Source organism: Solanum tuberosum, unplaced genomic scaffold (genome assembly GCF_000226075.1).
Source record: "Solanum tuberosum cultivar DM 1-3 516 R44 unplaced genomic scaffold, SolTub_3.0 scf00093, whole genome shotgun sequence".
NCBI classification, from domain to species: Eukaryota; Viridiplantae; Streptophyta; class Magnoliopsida; order Solanales; family Solanaceae; genus Solanum; species Solanum tuberosum.
Genome location: NW_006239018.1, coordinates 15,876 through 37,653, shown reverse-complemented (window position 1 = coordinate 37,653; position 21,778 = coordinate 15,876). Strand labels below are relative to the sequence as shown.

Sequence of the window (21,778 nt, the reverse complement as noted above, 5' to 3'; positions counted from 1 at the left end):
ATTGACCCCCCCCCCCTCCCCTCAAGACCACATTATTCTTAAAAAAAAGAAAAGAAAATTGTCACTTTCCATCACTATGTATGTATGATTCTTGTTTTTATATTTCCAAAAAGAAAAAACGAAATTGTAATAACTAATAAAGTGTTTGTCAAGGAGAAAATCTTAATAGTTTATTAGTTGGTTGACTGTCTAAATTTAAAATAGCTTAATTATCAGCTAATTACCCTATATATCCGATAGATCATTAAAAGTCCTCAAAAATTCGTGCTTGTAATAATGCCTTAAGGTTGGGATCGGAAGAAGGACTATAGATTCAGAAGGCTAAACAAACTATACTCTAGAAATTATGAACAATTTAAAAGTTCTTATACCGTTCATAATTAACAAACAAATTACAAGTTAGATTTGCTACGCATGAATCGTTTCGAGTAAATAGTATATCAAAACATCGAAAAGAGCTCATATCTAAATTTTAGGACCGTTTAGAGAAGATTTGAGTTAAATGTCTATTAAATGATCATTTTGTTACAAAAAAATTCAAAAGTAATTTTACTCACAATTTCTATGACTTGAATATATACCATCCTTATAGGCTTACACTATTAATTAATCAAGTACCTGTTAGGTCACATTCATCTTTTTAATTTATGGAGAACAAGGTGGTACTATATGATATAAACAATTCGTCAAAATATTCAAATCAAGAGGCAACAAAAATATATAGTCACTTTCCATCACTATGTACCGGTATGTATGATTAATTCTTGTTCTGAAATGTCCACACACCACAAGTGTAACTGTTTACTTTCTTTAGAACTTGGGATTTTAAAGGGACCAATAGATTCAAGACAGTAAACCAGAAAAATAATATGGGGCCAACAAATTTGGTACTCATTTTTTAGGTACTATTTATATTATACTTAATAAGGGTTGACAAATATAATTTGCCTTGCAAGGTGAGGTGTCATGGTAAATTTATATAAGAACTCCAAAATAGAAGACAAAGTGCTGGGTTGTCTAATCCTTTGCCTTTAGGTTTAGGACAAAGTAATACATATGGAAAGGCATTCATTAATGAATGACTTTTCAAAAAGGGTCCATTTGGAGGTTTTTGTTAGGATGTTGTAGAAATTGAAATTTTGTGTGACTCTACAAGACGTGTTTAATTCGAATTGGGACTCTAAAAGGTGTGTTCAATTTCAATTAGAATTCTTGGAGGCTACTCAATCCTAAACTCTAATTCATGTCTATATAAAGAGAATTTTGTACCCTTTATATAGGCGTGAACTAGGGTTTAGGGTTGAGTAGCCTCCAAGAATCCTAATTTGAATTGAACACACCTTGTAGAGTCCCAACTCGAATTGAACGCATCTTGTAGAGTTCCACAAAATTTCAATGTCTACAAATGCCCCCTGTTTCAAAGCTTGTCATTGTCGGAGTGTAGACAAATCAAGTTGTTTCTACGATATATGAAACAAGCTTTTATCTTATGCGAAATTTATGAAAATTCAAAATGTAGTAATGTTAAAAGATGATCTACAACATATGATGATCATGATCCGATAAGCATGATTATTATAATGAGGTTTTGCAATAATCTATAAAATTAGAAAATGTAAGAGTATCACATGGAACACCAGAGCTGGATGGAAGTACTCTTCGAGATGGAAACATTAATTATCATTTCATGCATGGAACCAATATTATAAGATTTCTTTAAAATGAACTAAAAAAGAAAATTAGGACAAATAAATTTAAAATGAGCTGAGTAAACAAAGTAGCAACTTTTGTGTTGTAACTTGTGAGTTTCTAGTACTTGAATGACCAAATATTCTTGAGCTTTCCTCTATATAAGATTTTCCTTTGACGTATTCACAACTCTCAAAAGTCAAACCTATACTTTCGTTGATTATTTTCCTTTTTATATACTCATATTACTAAAATCATAAATAAAAAAGATAATTTTACTAATTTACTCAAAAAAAAATTGGAAATTTTATAAATAAATGTGAATACTCTCAAAAAGAATTAATTGCAAAGATGATATAGAAAAATTTCCTTTTAATTAATACTTTCTTAATTTAGTAAGAGGGACAACTAATATGAGACAAAAGTAATACTCTTGTCCCTAATTACTTATACAATTTTCTTTTTTTTATTTGTCCCTTTTTACTTGTCTATTGTGACAAATCAAGAAAAGACAATTCATTTTACCTATTATATCTTCAATTAATAATTTTCTAAAAGGTAGAACTTCTTAAAAATCTTAAATTTATAATAATTAACTACCAAATACTTGGGATAAAATCGAATAAATTTTGGACCATTTGTTGTTTTGGACACAAAATTTCGATAGATGATCAGCTTTTTATGTTAAGAGGAATACATATTTAATTAGAGAGCAGACATGAAATTAATGACTTGTCTCTGCCGACACCTCACTATTTGTTCACGGCCCAAACTCATCAAACCATAATCAACTGTGGTAGAGTGATAAGTATTCTTTTATCCTTAACCAAGAGGTCTTGGGTTCGAGCCTCTTTGGGTATGGAATTGCCTTTGTTAGGGAGCGCTTTACCACCAATGTGAGACTTTCCAGTGTGAATTCAAATTTAGTCGATCTCCAATGTGGACACCGAATACCAGGTGGGAAACAAAAAAAACCATAAATCGTGTGATACTTGAGTTACAAGTATAAAGATGAAATAACTAATTCTAAATATCTCACGATCGGAAAAATAATACTAATGTATAGCTAAGGGTTTTCTTTGTCGAAGTTCTTCACATTTTACACACTTATGTTTCTAGTATAAACGAAAGCTGGTGTTTGAGCCAAGTTGCAGCCAATTTCCAAAGGATTTAAATTATATACTAGTACAGTAAAAGTTTTCACAAATTATAATATGCTTAATATTTGTATTAGGTCAGCAGTTAATGCTAATAAAGTTTACATGCAACAACTTCATAAAGCTGACTTGACCGATCGAATAAACATCTCCTTTTGAGTGAACATAGATGTTAAAGAATGACAAAAATTCCACATCGGTGGTTAATGAGATGGGTGGTCTCCTTATAAGGTTTAGGCAATCCTCCTCCCTTTGAGCTAGCTTTTGGGGTGTGAGTTAGGCCCAAGACCTAATTTAATATGGTATCAAAGCAGGGCCCGTCTCACCCGATGTTCGGGCCCCCAAAATCAAAATTGTCCACGCACCAGATGCTAAGCACTGGGCGTGAGGTGGGGTGTTAAAGACTTAGGAAATCCTCCTCCCTTTGAGGTAGCTGTTGGGCTGTGTTGTGTTAGGCCCAAGACCTAATTTAACAATTGAAAACTAGAATTTTCCATTATAGAAACGCCAAGTTCTTCAACCCTCAATTTGATCGTGTAATTAGCGCAAACAAATCTAGAAACAATTATATTGAAAACCTCAAGAGATCAAGTCTATCTAATTACCCAAATTAGGGACTAATTCATAGATTTAGAGCTATAAGTTTGTTAATCCAGTTTTGAGTTGTCCAAATATATACATAGCTAATTAATGGGGAATACGATCAGTAACGTAACAAAACTCAACCAAGAAGACATTAATCCGACCATTAGCACGCCAATTTCTCGTTACAATACTTAAATCGTTAATTTCAAAAGAAGGTATAATAAATAGAGTGAGTTGTATATCGCGACCATATTGCTCAACAAATAAAGTATAACTAATTGATCATCTGAGAAATCAAACTACAAATATTTACAACTATATATTATTGCATATAAATAATTTTCATCGTCGTCATTAGTAATACTATATTACATATATACAAGCAAGATGTAATAAAATCAGGCTTTGAAGCAGCACAGGTGATGATGGTGGTGGTGATGAACGTCCTTATCAATCATTCCCTCAACATAGCGAAACTGGTCGATATTACAGGGTATATTTAAGGGACCATTATGATGAAATCCGTAGACTTGCTCTGCTTCTTTTAACAATTGTGTGAAGAGAGGATGATTAATATGCATTACTGGTATCACGAATTTCTGCTGCTCCTCCTCACCTTGACCCACCAACACCGTAACGCATCCTCTCGGTACTGTATCCCTCAATTCCTCCTTCGTATGATGAAATGGAAAATGAAATTGAACATGGAAATTCAGATGATGGTGTTTATTTCCACTCCCCATTGATAAATTGTTCAAGTTTATGGAAAGCTGAATCAGAAAAATTAGGAGAAATTAATTGATCAGAAAGAGAAAGGCCAAGGATCAGAAGAAAAGATAGCTAGATTGAAGAGGGTGAGAGAAGAGTCGGTTAGAGATTTAGGTATGTTGCTCATAATATCTATGAGATAATTAAGAGATTTATTTTGAATCTAGTTTTGTGAATGGGGGTATTTATGTTAGCAAAGTCAAAGGGCAAAGGGAGAGGAATGTGTCAAACGCCGCTTAATTGATTACTTACGGAAGAAGAAGAGAAGGTGCGTGGGTGTGTTCCAGACGCGGAACAACTGAGCCTAAAATTCCCACTAATTACCGCCTCTAAGGAGAAGGTTACAACTCGGAACGGGATGCTCATTCTCACCATTTCCCCAAGTTCCTATTCGGATAAAAACCACGTGTCATAATTAAAATTTAAAAGTTGAAATTTAATTATTTATTATTTTAATCATGATTAAAATTTTAATTTTAATTATTAAATTTCAATCTTTAATTTTTTAATTATGACACATGACTTCCATCAATTTGGAGAAATGAAGAAAATGTGTAATGGAGAGTAGCCTTATCCGTTACAACTCATAAGGACATTTAAGAAATATATACCTACAATATGTCATTTATTTATTCCAAATAAGGTGAGTTTAAAAAGTGTAAAATACAGACAACGAGAGATTTATTATTCTCCTAGTTTCTTATCTTTTTGAGTTTAGTTATTATTCGTGGATTTTTTATTATATTTTTTAATTATTATTGTATTTTATTATGATTAATATTCTCTACTTCAATAATAGTTGTCCGTTATTGACTTGACATACACCCCCTTAAGAAACAATAAATAATAGGGGTAATAATATTATATTATCCTTTGACTATATTAAATTTAGTGCTTGAAAATGTGTTAGATGGTAAATAATATTTAATAGCAACGGTAAAATAAACACAAAAGGTAAATTATCTCTTGATTTTCTAAATTGGACAAGTATTGTTGGACAATTATTTTTAGTATAGTGGACAACTATTGTTGGACGGAGGGAGTATTTAAGATGATTAGTAAGATTGTTTATAGTATTTTATCATGACTGACTTTATTTTCGTTTTTTTTTTCTACACTACTTCGGATTATTTTTTTCTTGAATTGAATGGTCTATCGGAAATAATATTTACCTCTAAAATAATAGTAAAAGATATGTCTACTTTATGAAATAACATTAAATATGTAGTTATTGTTATACACCATGAGAGGCTGAATTTTATACGTTCGATTAGAATTGTATCTATTCGTCTGTATCAATTCGATTTATATTTGTTATCTCTATTTGCTCTATATATGCTATATCTATTTACTTTAATATAGAGCGAACATATACAACACACTAAATGAATTGATATATAGATAGTTAGATACAAAGTAAGTTGAGATACAAAACTAATACGCATTACATTTATAATTAGTCAAATTACATTTATAATTAATAATTAAGGCTTAAAGTTCTACTAGTGAAATTTCCTCTATTTTTCTACGACACACTCCATGAGATAAGAACGAAGACTTGTTTTGTATATTGACGTGGCAGTAGGTGTCATCAAATTATACAATTTAGCAAAATTAAAGGTCAAAATCGGTATATTTACTCATCTCATGCTGACGGCTGGCCCTTGAAAAGGGTTAAGTATGTATTTATAGAAAATCTCGGTTTGAATTGAATATCTGGACTTTTATCTCCATGTTATTTTGCATGTGTGTATTTTTTATTTAATTTTGATTTTGGCAACTTGCATGTGTGTATTTGACCTTAGGCTGATAGGATCGATCGTAACTTCTTTGTCGTTTTGGGAATATATTACTGCTGTATAGAAAGCGGCTAAAAGCAGATAGTTATTCATCTGATATAATCTAAACGTGTCCATTAGAAACTAAAATAAACTTATCGGAGTTAGGTAAGGAAAAACAATTACTTCCTCCGTTTCACAAAGAATGACCTCCTTTTCTTTTTAGTCAGTTTAAAAAAGAATGACCTCTTTCCTTTTTTGGTAACATTTTACTTTTTGCTTTTCACGTGGCATGTTTAAGACCACAAGATTAAGGGCAATTTTGTACATTTGACATAACTTTAATTTAGGACCACAAAATTCAAAAGTCTTCTTTATTTACTTACATTCCGTGCCAAGTCAAACAAGGTCATTCTTTGTGAAACGGAGGGAGTACTAAAAATATCATTAAGATTGGGAAGAAAATGAGGCGTGAACCTTTGGCAGAGCAATTCTTAAAAAAGATGTCATTTGTCTTCATTCATTAGGCAGTCAAAAGTCAAAATCAATATTTTTGGAAAAATTGTTAAATGCCCGTAAATTTCTTTTTTCTGCGTGGTGGTTGTTCAATATACTACTTACATTTTTTGTCTAAACGCAACTCTAGTAACATATAAGTATTTGTTATAATTTATTTCTTGTAATCTTGCGTTTCAAAATAAAAAGATATTTTTAATTTGAGTGCATCTTAATAAAGACGAACTCATGTTGAATGAAGAAGTGTCAAGCAATATTGCTTTATCGAATTTCTTTATTATATATAAAATTAATTAATTAATATTGTGCATATACTAAACGAAATGACATTACTTAACCATGAATACGTACCTCTTCATGCGTTGGCTCAATGCCTAGTTTTATTTTTTGAGGTACCTAGGTAAACTTTTGCAATAACATACCAAAAAGGCAAAAACCTTAAAATTGCAATTAAGTAGTATTAAATCCAAAACCACTTCTGACTTAAAATTAAATTAAACCAAGAGGTAAACGATATATCGTAATTGTAAATATGATAATAAATTTTTATCATTTTCTCTATAAATATCGACACTACTTTTTAAAAAAATTATGTATGCTTCTATGATCTATCCCTTAAAAAATGATTCATTCTTATAAAATAAAGAGTGTTTTTATTAACGTATTTCTTAATCAATAAAAAGCTAATAAATGATTCTTAATTATGTAAACAATGTAAATTTTGAAAGAATTAGATTAATTATTTCTTGAAATTCTAAAACTAACACTCATTTTAAAACAAAAAGAAAAGACTACAACACTTATTTTTCAAGTGACTACTATTTAATTTAATCATATAAAAGAGTCTATCTTGCTTTTCGGATCAACAATAATCACGACGATTTTGAACCTTCGCCCCTTTCACGAAAACTAAAAGGTCACAAGTGACATATAAATTGGAAAGTTTGTCATTAATATAAATTATAGTAGTTGATTTACAAAGTAAAGTTTCATATCACATGATTTTCTTTTTTTTTTAACAAAAAAAGATGTAGTTTTTTTTTTTGTTTTCCACTCCATATCTGTATTGAAGTTTGACTAATTTGAATTCGTACCACATAGATCCCATTTGAGAGAAATCACTCTTCACCAAGAATTATTCTATACTTAAAGCTCGAATTTGTGATCTTGAGTTAAGATAGACTGCTCCGCCACATCCTTTGGTAATTCTCATAAACATCAACGATAAAATTATGTTGTTATTTAACTTGTAATTCAAATATTAACTAAGGAAGATTAAATATCCCCAGAAAAAATATTACACCCTCCGTTTCAAAAAGATTGGTCTGGTTTGACTTGGCACGGAGTTTAAGAAATTAAAGAAGACTTTTGAATCATGTGGTCCTAAATTAAAGTTATGTCAAATGTACAAAACTGTCATTAATCTTGTGGTCTTAATCATGCCATGTGGAAAGTTAAAAAGTAAAATGTTACTAAAAAAGGAAAGATGTCATTCTTTTGAAACTGACTAAAAAGGAAAGGAGGTCATTCTTTGTGAAACGGAGAGAGTAATTGCTTAGAGCTGATATCATGTTTATTTCATAACGGGAATTGATGTGAGCTGAAATTCCGTTAATTTAGACGTCCATATACTTCACGGATTGTAAATTGTAAAAGCGGACTCATAATTCGGGTGACAATTCCTAGCTATAATTCTTTTTTCTTTGCAGTATTCAAAGTTTTTATTTTCAGTTGGACTCTAAAGTTTAATCTTACATTTTGTCTTTTTTTTTGTCATTCAATTATCATCATCCTCATCTTGGACACACATATTACATCTCATCAACAAAATGAAAAGAGAAAAAAAAAAACAGGGCTAAACAAGGGATATTGATGGGACCTAAAAACAAGAAAAAAGCCAAGCAACTTTATATACGCATACACATTAAAACCAAAATTAGGATTTCAATTTTAAGAATTCTGAATTTTTACACAATTAAAGTTTGAATTTGATATCTATTTATCAACATAATTACATTTTTTAACAAAATCTAGTAAGTTCAATCGAATCTAGATGCGGACTACTAGCTCCGTCCTGATACATATAAAATAAAGATCAGGCCCTGAAGCACCACAAGTGATGATTATTATTATCATGTTGTATGATATCCTCAACATGGCGAAACTCCTCGACATGACAAGGAACATTGATAGGACCATCGTGATGAAATTCGACTTCATCCTCTGCTCCTTTCAGCAATTGGACGAACAGAGGATGATTGATGTGCATCACTGGTACAACAAACCTCTGCTGCTCCTCACCTTGACCCACCATCACCGCAACGCACCCTTTTGGGAGTTCCCTGAATTCCTCGATTTTATTTTCATGATGATGAAAACTAGGCAGATGCAGTTGAACATGAAATTTGAAATGAGGATGGTGTTTGTGTCCGATCCCCATTTTTTTGAAATTAAATAAAATTCGCTTCAAAAGAATTGGGAGTTTGTGTTTACAACAGAGGATGAATTTGAGAGATGAGAGAATTGTTGAATTTGGGGATATGGTGGGTATTTATGGAAACCAAAAATGGGAGAAGAATATGTCATTTGTGTACAAAGAATACTTAACACATAAGAATTAAAGCGTGTTGCTGACTTCTCCCAATTGCCGACTCAGATACAGATAAGAACTATTTTTTACACCAAACAGGAAGGTGCAATATCACTTGAAATTACATCTATGTTCTTTAATCTTAATGGATATTTAAATTTATTTAAAATTGAATCATCAAATTAAAGATAAATGTTTTGATAAAAAAATTATAAATCTTATATTGACAAGGTATAAATATATTATCTGACAAATAAAAATAAGTACATACGTTACCGTTAAACTTGGGGGTAGTTTTCCTCTATATTTTCATATTAATTAATTTTTTAAAAGTTTGAATTAAAGTTTGAATTTTTTTTTTAAATGGATGTGGGGAAGGAAAAATGGGGAGAGGATTACAATGTGGGGAATCAAACTCTCACCTACAAGGTGGAAATTCAAATGGCCAGCCAACTAAACTATTAAAATTTCTCGAGTTTTAAATAAAGTTAAATTTATGTTTGAGCATACATCTCGCCAAAAATATTTTGAATTTAAATTTTTTTTTTTGTTAGATATAATTTAGTATAACTTACATAAATCGCATAGTGTAAGATCTAAATTATACCTGTAATTTTTAGAATTGTATAAGAAAAAGAGCTAGAGGGATGAAATAACAATACAAAAAATCAAAATTCTCTACGGTCAAATGACAAATTCAATTCGTCTTATCTTATGGAGGGGGTGGTAGTATTTTAATAGAGTTTGGGTGTAGAACATATTATGTAAATATAATGGTTAGTTTCAATGTATTATCGTAATCTTTAATCTCACGTGTTAAATCGTAATCCTGCTATATTATGGGAAATTGCCCTATACAATGTGTTGCATGCGTGTCACCTACTTCTTTGGAATAAATAACTATAATTGTCCAATAGAAATTAAGAGAGACTTTGCAGGTAAATTTATAAGGACAAAAGGTGTGTTTGACACAGATACAATATGTCAAGTTAATTGTTTCCACCCCATTTTCAAACCTTCCCTAAGAAAGAGTTGGGGGCATAAATGGTTTTCATCCGTTTTAAAATTATATTTAATATTTATTTCACTTTTTTTCTTGGGGAAAAAGCTTAAATATGCCATTAAAAATGTATTTATGTATCCGTTAAAAGTTTGGCTCGTCTATGTCATTTTCGTTTGAGAAAAGGCTTGTCCATACAATTATTTGTCAACTGAAAATTGAAATGACATAGAGAAGCCAAATTTTTAATGGATGGAATAAATGAGCCTTTTCTCAAAATTTGATGACATATTTGAGCCTTTTTCCTTTTAAGAAAATTAATATAAGTAATAACGTGGTCGAATCATAATTGACCACGTGTAAAAAATGGTTTTGAAAAATCGAAATTGTTTTATGTTAACAAATAATGACATGTACGAGCCTTTTTCTCAAATTAAAATGATAAAGATGAGCCAATTTTTTAACAAATGTCATAAATGAGGTTTTTCTGAAAGTTCGATAACATATTTGAGCTTTTACCTTTTTTTCTTTCCCAAAAGTCAAACTAGCAATTTTACAAAAACTAACCCCTATGCCACCAACTATTCACCGATTATAAATTTCAATCTATTGAAAAGTTCCATCAAATGAAAGCTTAAACTGGAAATTTGTCAACTAACTACCTTTAGCTAGTTCAATTAGCAAACATGACATTATTATGGATTCCCCTTTATGTTTTTGGTTAAGGGGAATTTGGAGCCTCACAATAAGAATTAAGTTGACTAACTAGACAACACATATATTGAAGAATAATTATATCCCTTTTCCAGAAGCATTTTAACACCACAAAAAAATTAAGGTCCAATACATTGATACTGAAATCCATGTGATTTGCTTACAGATATGGGGCAGTTAGCTAGCTGTGCAAGATTCTCCAATATTATTTGTAGGCTCTAACCTAGATTATATTTTCTCGAGCGTTTGATCATTGATTTAGAGATTTATTTTTAGGAATTTGTTTGAAAATTTGATCTTCAAATATTTTTAAGTTCTCAAAAACTATTCAAATCAATTTCGCATTTTGTGACTTCCACTCGCAAAATTTCAATTTTTTAAAAGAAAAATATAGGTTCAAACACAACTTTATAAAACCAAAATTTGATTTCTAACTTTAAAATATATGAAGAAATAAAAGCTAATTTATTCAAACAGTCAGCTCATCATTATTGCATGGGTGAATATGTGTAGCACGATATTATGTCAATCCTTTGAAGAAAAAATTTCAAAAAAAAAAAGAAGAAAAACTACCTAACTAGACACACATTATTATCCTATATATTAATATTATCTCTACTTTCAAACAATTATATATATTACCACTTTTAATATTTTATATCATATATTTTAAAATATAATTACATACACATCTCCCTTAAAATTTGGATTAATTAATTATCTTTATATTTAAATATCAATCCATTATAATTAGTTTCTTTCTCACTCATCAAGAGTACCATTCTGCCAATCTCCTTGGGCAACATGATCTCTCCTCCCCCACCCCCACCTACCCCACGAGAAAAAAGGTTAGCATCGTCACCGATTTCAATGGTCGTACAACAAAAAAGCCAGCAAGATCGGAGAAAAGTTGAGCATATCCATCAATTGGAGGGTTCTCAATTTACTCATGATAGAGGTCTATCTAAAACTGAGAAAAACGGTAGAGTGAACATCAATCCTGAAACTGTGAAATTGAGCATTTGTATCAAATTCTCAAATTGTCCACTTTATCCAACAAGATTTGACGTTTTCTAAAGTTGATTTGGAGGCTTTGGAGGCTCCAAACAATGTTGAAACCAAATGAAATTGTATAAAATATAATCAACTAATTAATGTCTGCCTCACAGAATATTTAAGCAAGTCCCATATAGGAGAATACTATGGCGATGATAGCACTAAGGAAACCGAAGAAGGAAGCCACTTCATAGCCACTGAAAGTAGACATTTTTTCGATTGGACATCAGATACATAGAAAAATATTTTAAATACACAAAATGAAGAGATCAAATACATTTAATCATTAAGTACATATTGATATCCTTCACTACAGTGATGATGCGGTTGAGCGATCATTCGATACAACACCCGATCGTGAACAAAAGCAAAAAGTACGAAGTGCGAGAGACACATTAAAAGAAATTATATCAGATTCATAGAAGAAGAGTTCGGATACATAGAATGAACATATTAGATACATCTAATCATTGAAGTTATGTATCAAATACATAGAAGAACAATTCAGATATATAGTCAAATACACAAAAAAATTGATTATTTGAAATTTTCTAAAGTTTTTAAACGCATGATTTTCTCCTTAATTTAGTTTTTCCAGTTACATTTCTTATTTAAATACACTTAATTAAATATCTAATTAATATGTATCCGAGATATATGTATCTAAATGCGCCAGATACATGTATCCAAGGTGTGAATTGTGGTAAAATTGGTAATATTGTAAATTCATGGGCAAAGGGATAATTAGCTTCTAAACTAGTAAGATTTGTGTTGTTTACCAACAAAAAAAAATATAATTGCATTCCACCAATGCTCGTTGTAAATGGGCCTGATGTATTTTGATGTTGGAGGCCCAGATACTATAAGCATTCATACACAAGAATTTTTTTAGAAATAGCGATACTTGAGCCCTAATTATCAATTATAGTGAGAAATTGACTAATCATCAAATATGACAAATTTATTTAAAAAAACTTGTGATACAATGTATTAGTTTACTTTGTATTTGTGTATCGATTTTCTTTGTATCAGAGCTAAATATATTGAGCGAATAAATACAAATCTAATCGACAAATATAGAGAGAAGTAACTAAAATCTAAACATAATGTGTATTATAATCATTTTAATAAATTCTCTCTATTTGGAATAAATATGTTTGCTCTGTCCAAGTATTTTTCCCTTCATTTAAGCCTATGGTTTCCATAATGGGCTTTATATTATTTGAACCAAGTTATAGATCTTATTTAGGTTGCTTTCTATATTGAATAAATTCGTTACTAGGTGAAATCAGACCGTTAACTCTCGATTACTTGTGTCGGTAAAAGATATTTTTGGGTTAAATTGAATTTTGTCCTTGATTATTGTGGCAATGTATGAAATCGGTTTAAATTAAAGGGAAAATTACGCAGTTAAGCAAATTTATACTACTTAATTACTCATCATAGTCATAGTTTGCTATAATTACCACTCGCGACTAACATTATACATCAATTACGTGGGCTGACTTCGAGTTTGTATAATTAGCCACGTTTGTATATGTATAATTCGCCAGAATATACAAATACATATGTATAATATATAATTATCTAACCGATATACATATACAATTCACATCTCTCCCATTCTCTGCCCTCTATCGCTCGCCTCTCTCTCCCAATCTCGCTCGCCTCTCTCCTCCCTCTCCCAATATCGCTTGTCATATATACAAATGCATATGTATAATATACAATTATCTAACCAATATACATATACAATTCACATCTCTCCCACTCTTTGCCCTCTCTCGCTTGCCTCTCTCCTCTCTCTTGCAATCTCGCTCGCCTCTCTTCTCCCTATAACATGTAGCTACGAATTGTAATTATCAAATTATAACTATAGAAAATAATTAAGCTATTTTTGAGTGGTTATATGTGAAAGTTCCTCTAAATTAAAATACAATGAAAAACTTATATCTAAAAACCGACAATATGAAATCGTTGCTCATCTGTAACAATATAAACCAGCAATATTTCTCATTACAGTATGGAAACAATCTCTGTAACAGGGGAAAGAGAAGAGTTGGCTATTTCATAAGCTGCTAATTACATATATGGTACACTAATTTCTAAGAATTACATAAAGAGGGCATATTAAACTATACTAACTCTAATAACTATAGCGCCCTCTGTTGATTAGTAAAATGACCATGATGTCCTCCGTCGGCGATCATGGCCACTTCTCATTGCTACTAACTCCGTCCTTCCACTCTTCCTCCATCACCGTTCGGATGTCCTAACGTAGTTCCGGGATTCAAACGGCAGCTACTTGCTCTACCAGCGAGAAATGCATCTGCAATCGGCTTAATTACCAAAGTAACCTCCCCAACCGTTATACACCACGCAACAGCCAAGAACATCACCATCATGGAAACACCGTGGAATGGATCATCCGGCGGCCGAATTGGTAATGATACTAAGCACAGAATCTGCAAAGGCAACGCAATCATGAAAGAAGTCGCCAGCAAATTCACCCGTACCTGAATTTTTCTGTTAATTACAAAGGAGATAACTCTCCAACACGAAATTACAAAGGCTAACAAGTAAGCAACAGTAAATCCCCCAAACAAAATAGAACTATACACAGGGTAAGTACAGAGAACCGTCTGGTTCCCCAAGATATCTGTTGAAACGAAGGAGCTAGAATGCAGGTATATCGGTAGATGCTTCTGCAATGGGGAGAAGAACACAGCAAGGATCTGAAGCAACAAAAGAGGTAAACAAATCGGCCAGACGACGATGACAGCCCAAATTCCACTTGGACTATGTTTCTTAATGGACACGTTTACTAAGAAAAGAAGGGTGGTTAAGAACGCCGGTTCAAATAAGCCTACGGAGAGAACCACATGAACTTTACACAGATTTGCTTGTTGATTTAGGGTTAGAGGTGGAAAGAAAGGGAGAATGTAATTCCGGCGAATGAAATGCAGCCGGAAAACTTCGTTTAACGCCCAAAGAATAGCGAAGGAAACAAGGAGTAAACGGACGGTCCACAGAGAATTGAAATTTTTAAGATGCGGATATTGACGAGATCTGAGACGGAGATGGAAGATAAACACAAACGAAAGTAGAGAAAGAAGAAGAAGACCGGAAATAAAACAAATTGTTACGAAATCAAAGGTTCCGTCAACAACAGGAGCAGAAGGAAAAAGGAAAGTAGAATTTGAGTATGGATCCGGCAACGGCAAACTGGAATTGAAATCGGAAGGGGTATGTGAAGGCGTAGATAATATCGTAGAACCTGGTATTAACGGAAAAGATGAAAGAGATGCTTCGGAGCCATTAGCAACATAGAAAGGTGATTTTCTCATAGAGAAAGTTGTGGTGGTGGTTGGTGGTGAATGATTCGCCGGCCACCGTGCCGGTGACGGTGGTGATAGAACGGTGATTTATTTTTTGTGATTAGTTGTTGGAATTGCATAATTGTTTTGGGAGGTCGGAAATGGCGGGTAGAGTTTTGGGGGAAAACAGGCAAATTTGCAGAGGATTTGAGTTTGAAGGAGAGAGAAGAAGAGTCAGATATTTTTGGTTAGTGGATTTTGAGAAATTTCTCCTAATAGCTCGTTATTCTGCGGTTGCCATTTGTGTTCTAAAAATACAAAGTGCAAGTAAATAACCACGGGGTACAACAACTTAATGCAGATAATAAAAATAGTAATAGTAAGATAATTGTGATACGATTAAATTTAAATTCATTTTTTAAAAAATGACGCATTTCACTATAGTCATTCTTTTTAATATCTGAGAGCTCCTGATATTTTCTTAGATATTTACGAGTCATTTTCATTAGTTGGATTCTTTTCGATGTTTGTAAGTTAGTCTTTAAGTGGTGTAGTTAAGCTGTCGTAGTCTGAGCTGGAAGTATTAAAAGTGTTACTTCAAAATTAAAATAGGTCCAAGCATGCTATGAAAAGGTTGAATCATTGTTTTCCTAAAACCATGATCAATAATGTATAGCATAATGCTTGAGAAAGTTTACAAATATTTTAACTGTATATTAAAGATGATTATTAAAGGGATTCCAATATTTTTCTTTCTGATTAATATTAAAAGCAAAGTTTGTCTGTGCTAGGTAATCGTAATTAGGTATTGAAACGATTGTAGAACGAAATGCGGATTAATGTACAAATTGTTAAAGTTACATAACTATTTTGGGATATGCAAGAGATATTAGAGAAAAATTTAGTACAACTAGCCATGATCAAATAAAAGGCGTGTAAGGCTCACATAAACTGATAAACATATTACTATTTGTCAAAACACTGAAAGCATGAAGAAAAATATACTACTAATTAATTAAATGTACAATATACATGAAATAATCTTATATTCCTTATTGTAACACTTTTTTTTTACAGTCAAATAGTTTAAAGATTGATTGAAAATTTGAGCATGAATTGTTTAAAAATAATATTTATATATTTATAAATTACTTAAAAAAGAATATAAGTCACAATAGTTAAAAGATATATGAAAATTTTATGGTAAAAATAGATTTGTTTGAATTTCGATATCCGAAATGTATCACATAAATTGAGACGGATGGAGTATATATTTTTGAACATTCTCCATCATCTCTCTAAGTCTATCACCATCAAAACAAACAATTAATTTTCTCCTTTCTTAAAATTAATACGATTTCAAAAATCACAATTATTCCGTTATTACTTCACCCTGGTGAAACTCATAACAATAATACACAAAAAATACCTATTTAAATGATCTCTAACAATTTTTCTCCATTACCATTTTACGTTTGTCGTAAAATTATAGGTTCTCAATCAAATAATTTCACCAAAATCCGCAAAAATAATATTACAAATATTTTAAAAATAAATATTACTGTGTATACTAGGTTAGTTTTATTACAATGTGAATACTATTTCCTGAAACTGTAGAATAGACATGATATTCAAATACACGTTGCATTTTGTATAGTTATGTCAGCTGATAGCGTGGAGGGCAGGCCTTCTCATTTTGGGGTGGGCCTTCTAAAACACTATATTTGTCTTTATAAAAAATATTATGCCTCCAACTACTTTTAGAGAAAAATATGTACAGAGTTGAATTCAATTATATCACGAACATTGATAAAAAAAAATATGTTAAGTCAACAATGGAATTATATTTTAATTTGTTCATGAATGATTTAATTTTTAGTAGAAATTGTACTTTTAGTTCAGAGACCCTTACACCAAAATAATTTAAAATTTTAGAAAAGTAACACCAACATCAAATTAAAAAATTGTAGAACCAAATTAATTCGATTTGATTTTTCAATTTTATGATATTTATGCCATCACAACTAGGTAGATTAGCTAATCAATATACTAGTACTGTGGTCGTGCATACATCTCATCAAACTACGCAGTCATTCTGCAAATAAACAGAGAGTAAAACAGTAAGGAAAAAAATCAGTGAGTTGTCAAGTTCACTTACATTAGCTTTCAATTCCAGCTCAGATATACTACTATTATTATTGATTTGATCATGCAAAGCTACAGCTAAATATAATTCTGTGGATATTTCAGGACACCATACAGATAAGAGAGTACTCACTCGAGAAAAGGTCAAAAATCATCCCTCATCTTTGAGTTTAGACACAAATTCATCTCTATTCTTTTATATAGAACACTAGTAGTCCTTCTTGTTTGCTAGAGTGGTGCACTTTTAGTATGCCCACTAACTAACAGTTAACTTTTAACGGAAAAAATAACTTTTTTTTTTTATCGTTTATCCTAATAGCATTTCCAACTCACAATTTAACTAAACATAATTCTCCAAGATTATTTTTCCAATTTACACGCACATATTCACATAATTGTCCATTTGGCTATAAATATTAGGAACCATTTGAAATATTATCAAACAACTTGTACAGCCTAAAGACGGCTTTGTTCTTAAAAGAATAACACTTCTATTTTTTCTATTAATTTTTATTTGTCAATTCTACTAAAAATAGATATTACTTTTACTCGTTTATTTTGAAAAATTAAGAGATAATTTTCCATTTCATATTCTTATTATTAAGTACTATTCATTTCTCGGTGAATGGGATGACTTACCAAACATAAATAAGTAAACATGAACGGAGGGAGTAATTAGCTACCATGGAATTACTCCTTTCTAGATGGGCTTTTGTACCTCAACTTTGGTTGCAAATACTAACAATAATTTACTGGTTTCTTTATCCAGTTTTCATGGCAATAAACTTCTGCAGAACATATCAAGCAAAGGGAAATTAACTTAAAAGGAAATTCGAATTATAGTCATGGTGACAATTATGTGATCATAACAACAAAAGAGAAGAAATTTATAAGCGAAAATTTATAGTGTTTTTCCCTATTTTTTCTTAGCTACGACTCTCAGTAAATCTACAAGAAAAGTAGTAAAATCTATCTTTTTGAACTATGCAAATAACGATCTTCATTGTTTTTATTGTCGTGTGGTTGCAATATTAGGGGGGAAAGGATTGTTAAAAGTTCACGGCCAGTTAGTAAAGTGACCAAAAGTGCACCAATTTAATAAACAAGAGGGACTATTTGTGCTCCAAGTGAAATATTAAGGATGACTTTAAATCTAAGCCCAAAGATAAAGGACTATTTTGAGTTTTTCCTCTACTCACTCCGTATTATTTTCTTTTTTTAATCGGTTTCAAAAAAGATGTTATTTTACTTTAATTAGAAATAATTTAATTTTAAAAATACTTTTTTACCCTTTTCAATCACAAAAATAGTATGAATTGTTTTAGACAACAAATTTCTAAAGTCTTCCTCTTTTTTTTCTTAAATACCATGTCAAGTCAAATATTGTCATATAAAATAGGACTAATGGAGTACTATTTTTTATCAACTTCGAGATTCAAAACACTCTTTATTTACATTATAAATCCTTTTCATATATATATATTTTAAATATCTTTAATAGTCAATTATTGTAACTTGCAGTATTTTTTTAGTAGTTTTCAAAAGGAATATTACTTAAATCCTTCGCCAAATTGGTATGAAAAAATACTATAATATATATTAGTACTTTTCGTATAATTTTTGAATAGATATTATTGATTTATTTTAATATAGCTTTGAATATTAATTAAATTAACAATCTAAGAAGCAATATAACAACTTAACTGAGACAGAAAAAGTTATAAAATAAAGCAATTCTAGTGTTTACATTGATACAACTTGGTAGGGTAACAATTAAGGGTATGACATTGTCAAACATCAGGTTATATGCAAAATTTAGTTGTTAAATCAGATCTTATGGGGGAGGAAGAAACACTCATGCGTCTTATTTAGGTAGAAACATTTGTATTTGGAAAATTAAACGAGTTATTTTTACTATGGGTTTGTATATGCCATACTAACTTTTGGTGTGCAAAAGTAGAAATTTAAATTGGTATAAAATTGAACAAATAAACATATGTGTTTTCCATGACAATCAGTGGCGGAGCCAGAATTTTTAATAAGGGGTTCAAAATTTGAAGAAATAGACACACGAAATAGCTGAAGGGGGTTCGACATCTACTATATATACCAAAAAAATAATTTAACCATATAAAAATAATATATAATTTTTCGCCGAACTAAAGATATGGTGGATCCGCCACTGATGACAATCTGTGTTCTACGTGGGTTTCTATACGTGTATTATGTCAAGTAGAACATATATGTCTACTTGTTCAATTTTATACAACTCTAGATTAAATGTTTACTTATACACACTCAAAATTGAAGGCATAAATACTAGCAAAAACCAAATTAAAAGTATTTATCTATGTATTATACCAATTTTCTTTGGTTTTATCTTTTCTCCAGATTGAAAAACCAAACAATGCTTACCAAAAAAATTTAGACTAGTTTGCTAACAAAGAGTCAGAAAAAGCTGCACATAGTTTATCAAAAATGAAAAGCTACCATATGTAGATGGGAGATAATCAAAGGTTTATAATCCATACAGCAGAATGTATGTCTAATTTATGTTCCATAAAATCTTCAAAGCACGATACCCTCCACTACAGTTTACACGATTTTAATATATATACAATCTATCTATCGCATGTGCATACCAAATGCAAATTACAGCTCATAGAATTTCATTACTGTTGGTAGACACTAGAGAAACTAAGACTTGATAACGATATCGATGATCACTAACAACTGTCCAATGTGATTTCATAAGTGTATGTCGATCTTATCCTTACTTTGTGTGAGGTTACCTAATTCTTTAATAATCATTTCAACTCTTTCATACTTGTGACGTTTACTCATCTTCTCAAGAAAAGCGTTTTCAAAAATAGATTTAACAAATACAAAATAAAAAGATATGATAAAAATCTTGTAAGGAATGAAAAAATATAGAGCAAGCATCCAATAAAAAAAATCCAAGTAGAAGAGGGAGCAGAATTGATGAATACAAAAATAAGAAGGAATACAATATTGTATGTCTATCTATATGGCATCATTCACATTACATAACAAATTAGAAGATCAGATCATAAGGATTTCTGTCCTCAAAAGAACCACCTAATTCCGACGTTGCTCAACTCTTCAGATATGTTATATTATTCCTGCTGAATACTCTAAAAATGCACTATTTTGGTGGATCTGAAACGCGGTTTGATTAGATATTTTTGTAAAGTTCAAGAAACATAGCTTAATTCTCATCTCCAGTCACCTTATACTTCCTCTGTCCCATATTATACGAGCATCTTACTTAAAAAAAAATTAACTTATATTACTAGATCACTTACTAAATCAGAATAAAATTGATTGATTTTTTTCTCATTTTACCCTTACAATTAATATGGCTTTTAGAAGCATAAACAAACTTTGAAGAGATCAAAACAGTTTTGTTCAAGAGGCTAATTATTATGAAAAAAAGGCAAAATAGTAAAACTGATCTATCCATTAATGATTTCTTAATTAACGCATAAAAGAGAAAGTGTCTGTCTAATATAAGACGGTGGGAGTATATGAAATTCCTATTTATTGTTCTCTCTTTTCTGGACACATGAAGGACCTCATAGAAACCCTAAAAGGTAGAGAGGAAGGAGGAATAGAAAATTGCATGAAAGCAAAATCAGGGTAGTAGTAGTTATAGATCCAGAAGGTTTTTGTCATCATATTTTAGGGACCTTTAATGAGTGGTGAATGATGAAATCTAGTAGAAAACAGAGACAAACAAATAACACACCCATGATAACTAGGGTTGAATTTAACATCTGAAAAGAAGAAAAACAAAAAGAGAAGAGCAGAGACAGTAATAATGAAAATCACAGCTATTCTGCCCCAAATTAGACTAAAAGGGGTCAAAATATCATTATTGTTCCAACATTCCTGTCGGATTTTGCATGCTAATTAAATCCCCAAAAACTGAAAAAAGAGAGAAAAAATCCGAATACACATGCACTTTTACACAAATTCAAAGAAAAAAAAAATATCACCTGAGTCTTCTGCAGCAGACACCGACAGAGAGACAATTAGGGAATGCAAATTTTGGTTTCCAAATTGGGGGGAATGAAGCCTGGTCCGAAGACACTAACTCATGGTGATCATATATATTTACACTAGATTTAAAAATATAAATTGAATTGGTTCGATCTATAGTACTTAAATGATCGAGAAGACATAATGACTTCGAGCCAGACAACATTCCCCTCAAATCTGGAAGCTACTCCTCTGATCCATCTATTGATTCAGCAATATAATTTACTGAATATTGATTTGGAAATTGAAATATGATGAGTTGTTAAAATAAAAAGTAGTTAGTGGAGTAGATGAAAACAGCATGATGATTATTACAATGATGATTTCATTCTGATAAATGGTGCTTTTGAATGTGTTATTGTGGGGGTGGTAGTATATAGGGGGGGGGGGGGAGGGGGAGG

At 31.1% G+C, this 21,778-nt stretch overlaps 2 protein-coding genes across 2 annotated transcripts; both read right to left on the bottom strand.

The window, feature by feature from the left end:
- Window positions 1-8,588: 8,588 nt before the first annotated feature.
- Window positions 8,589-8,933, bottom strand: LOC107060673 (auxin-responsive protein SAUR32-like). Its single transcript, XM_015308829.1, has one exon. The coding sequence runs from the start codon at window positions 8,931-8,933 to the stop codon at window positions 8,589-8,591; it is 345 nt and encodes a 114-aa protein (XP_015164315.1).
- Window positions 8,934-13,841: 4,908 nt separating this feature from the next.
- Window positions 13,842-15,542, bottom strand: LOC102581072 (uncharacterized). Its single transcript, XM_006347428.2, has 2 exons — window positions 14,039-15,542; window positions 13,842-13,979 (listed from the first exon to the last, which is right to left on the bottom strand). The coding sequence occupies exon 1, from the start codon at window positions 15,198-15,200 to the stop codon at window positions 14,082-14,084; it is 1,119 nt and encodes a 372-aa protein (XP_006347490.1). The 5' UTR covers window positions 15,201-15,542; the 3' UTR covers window positions 13,842-13,979; window positions 14,039-14,081.
- Between the last annotated feature and the right edge of the window lie 6,236 nt (window positions 15,543-21,778).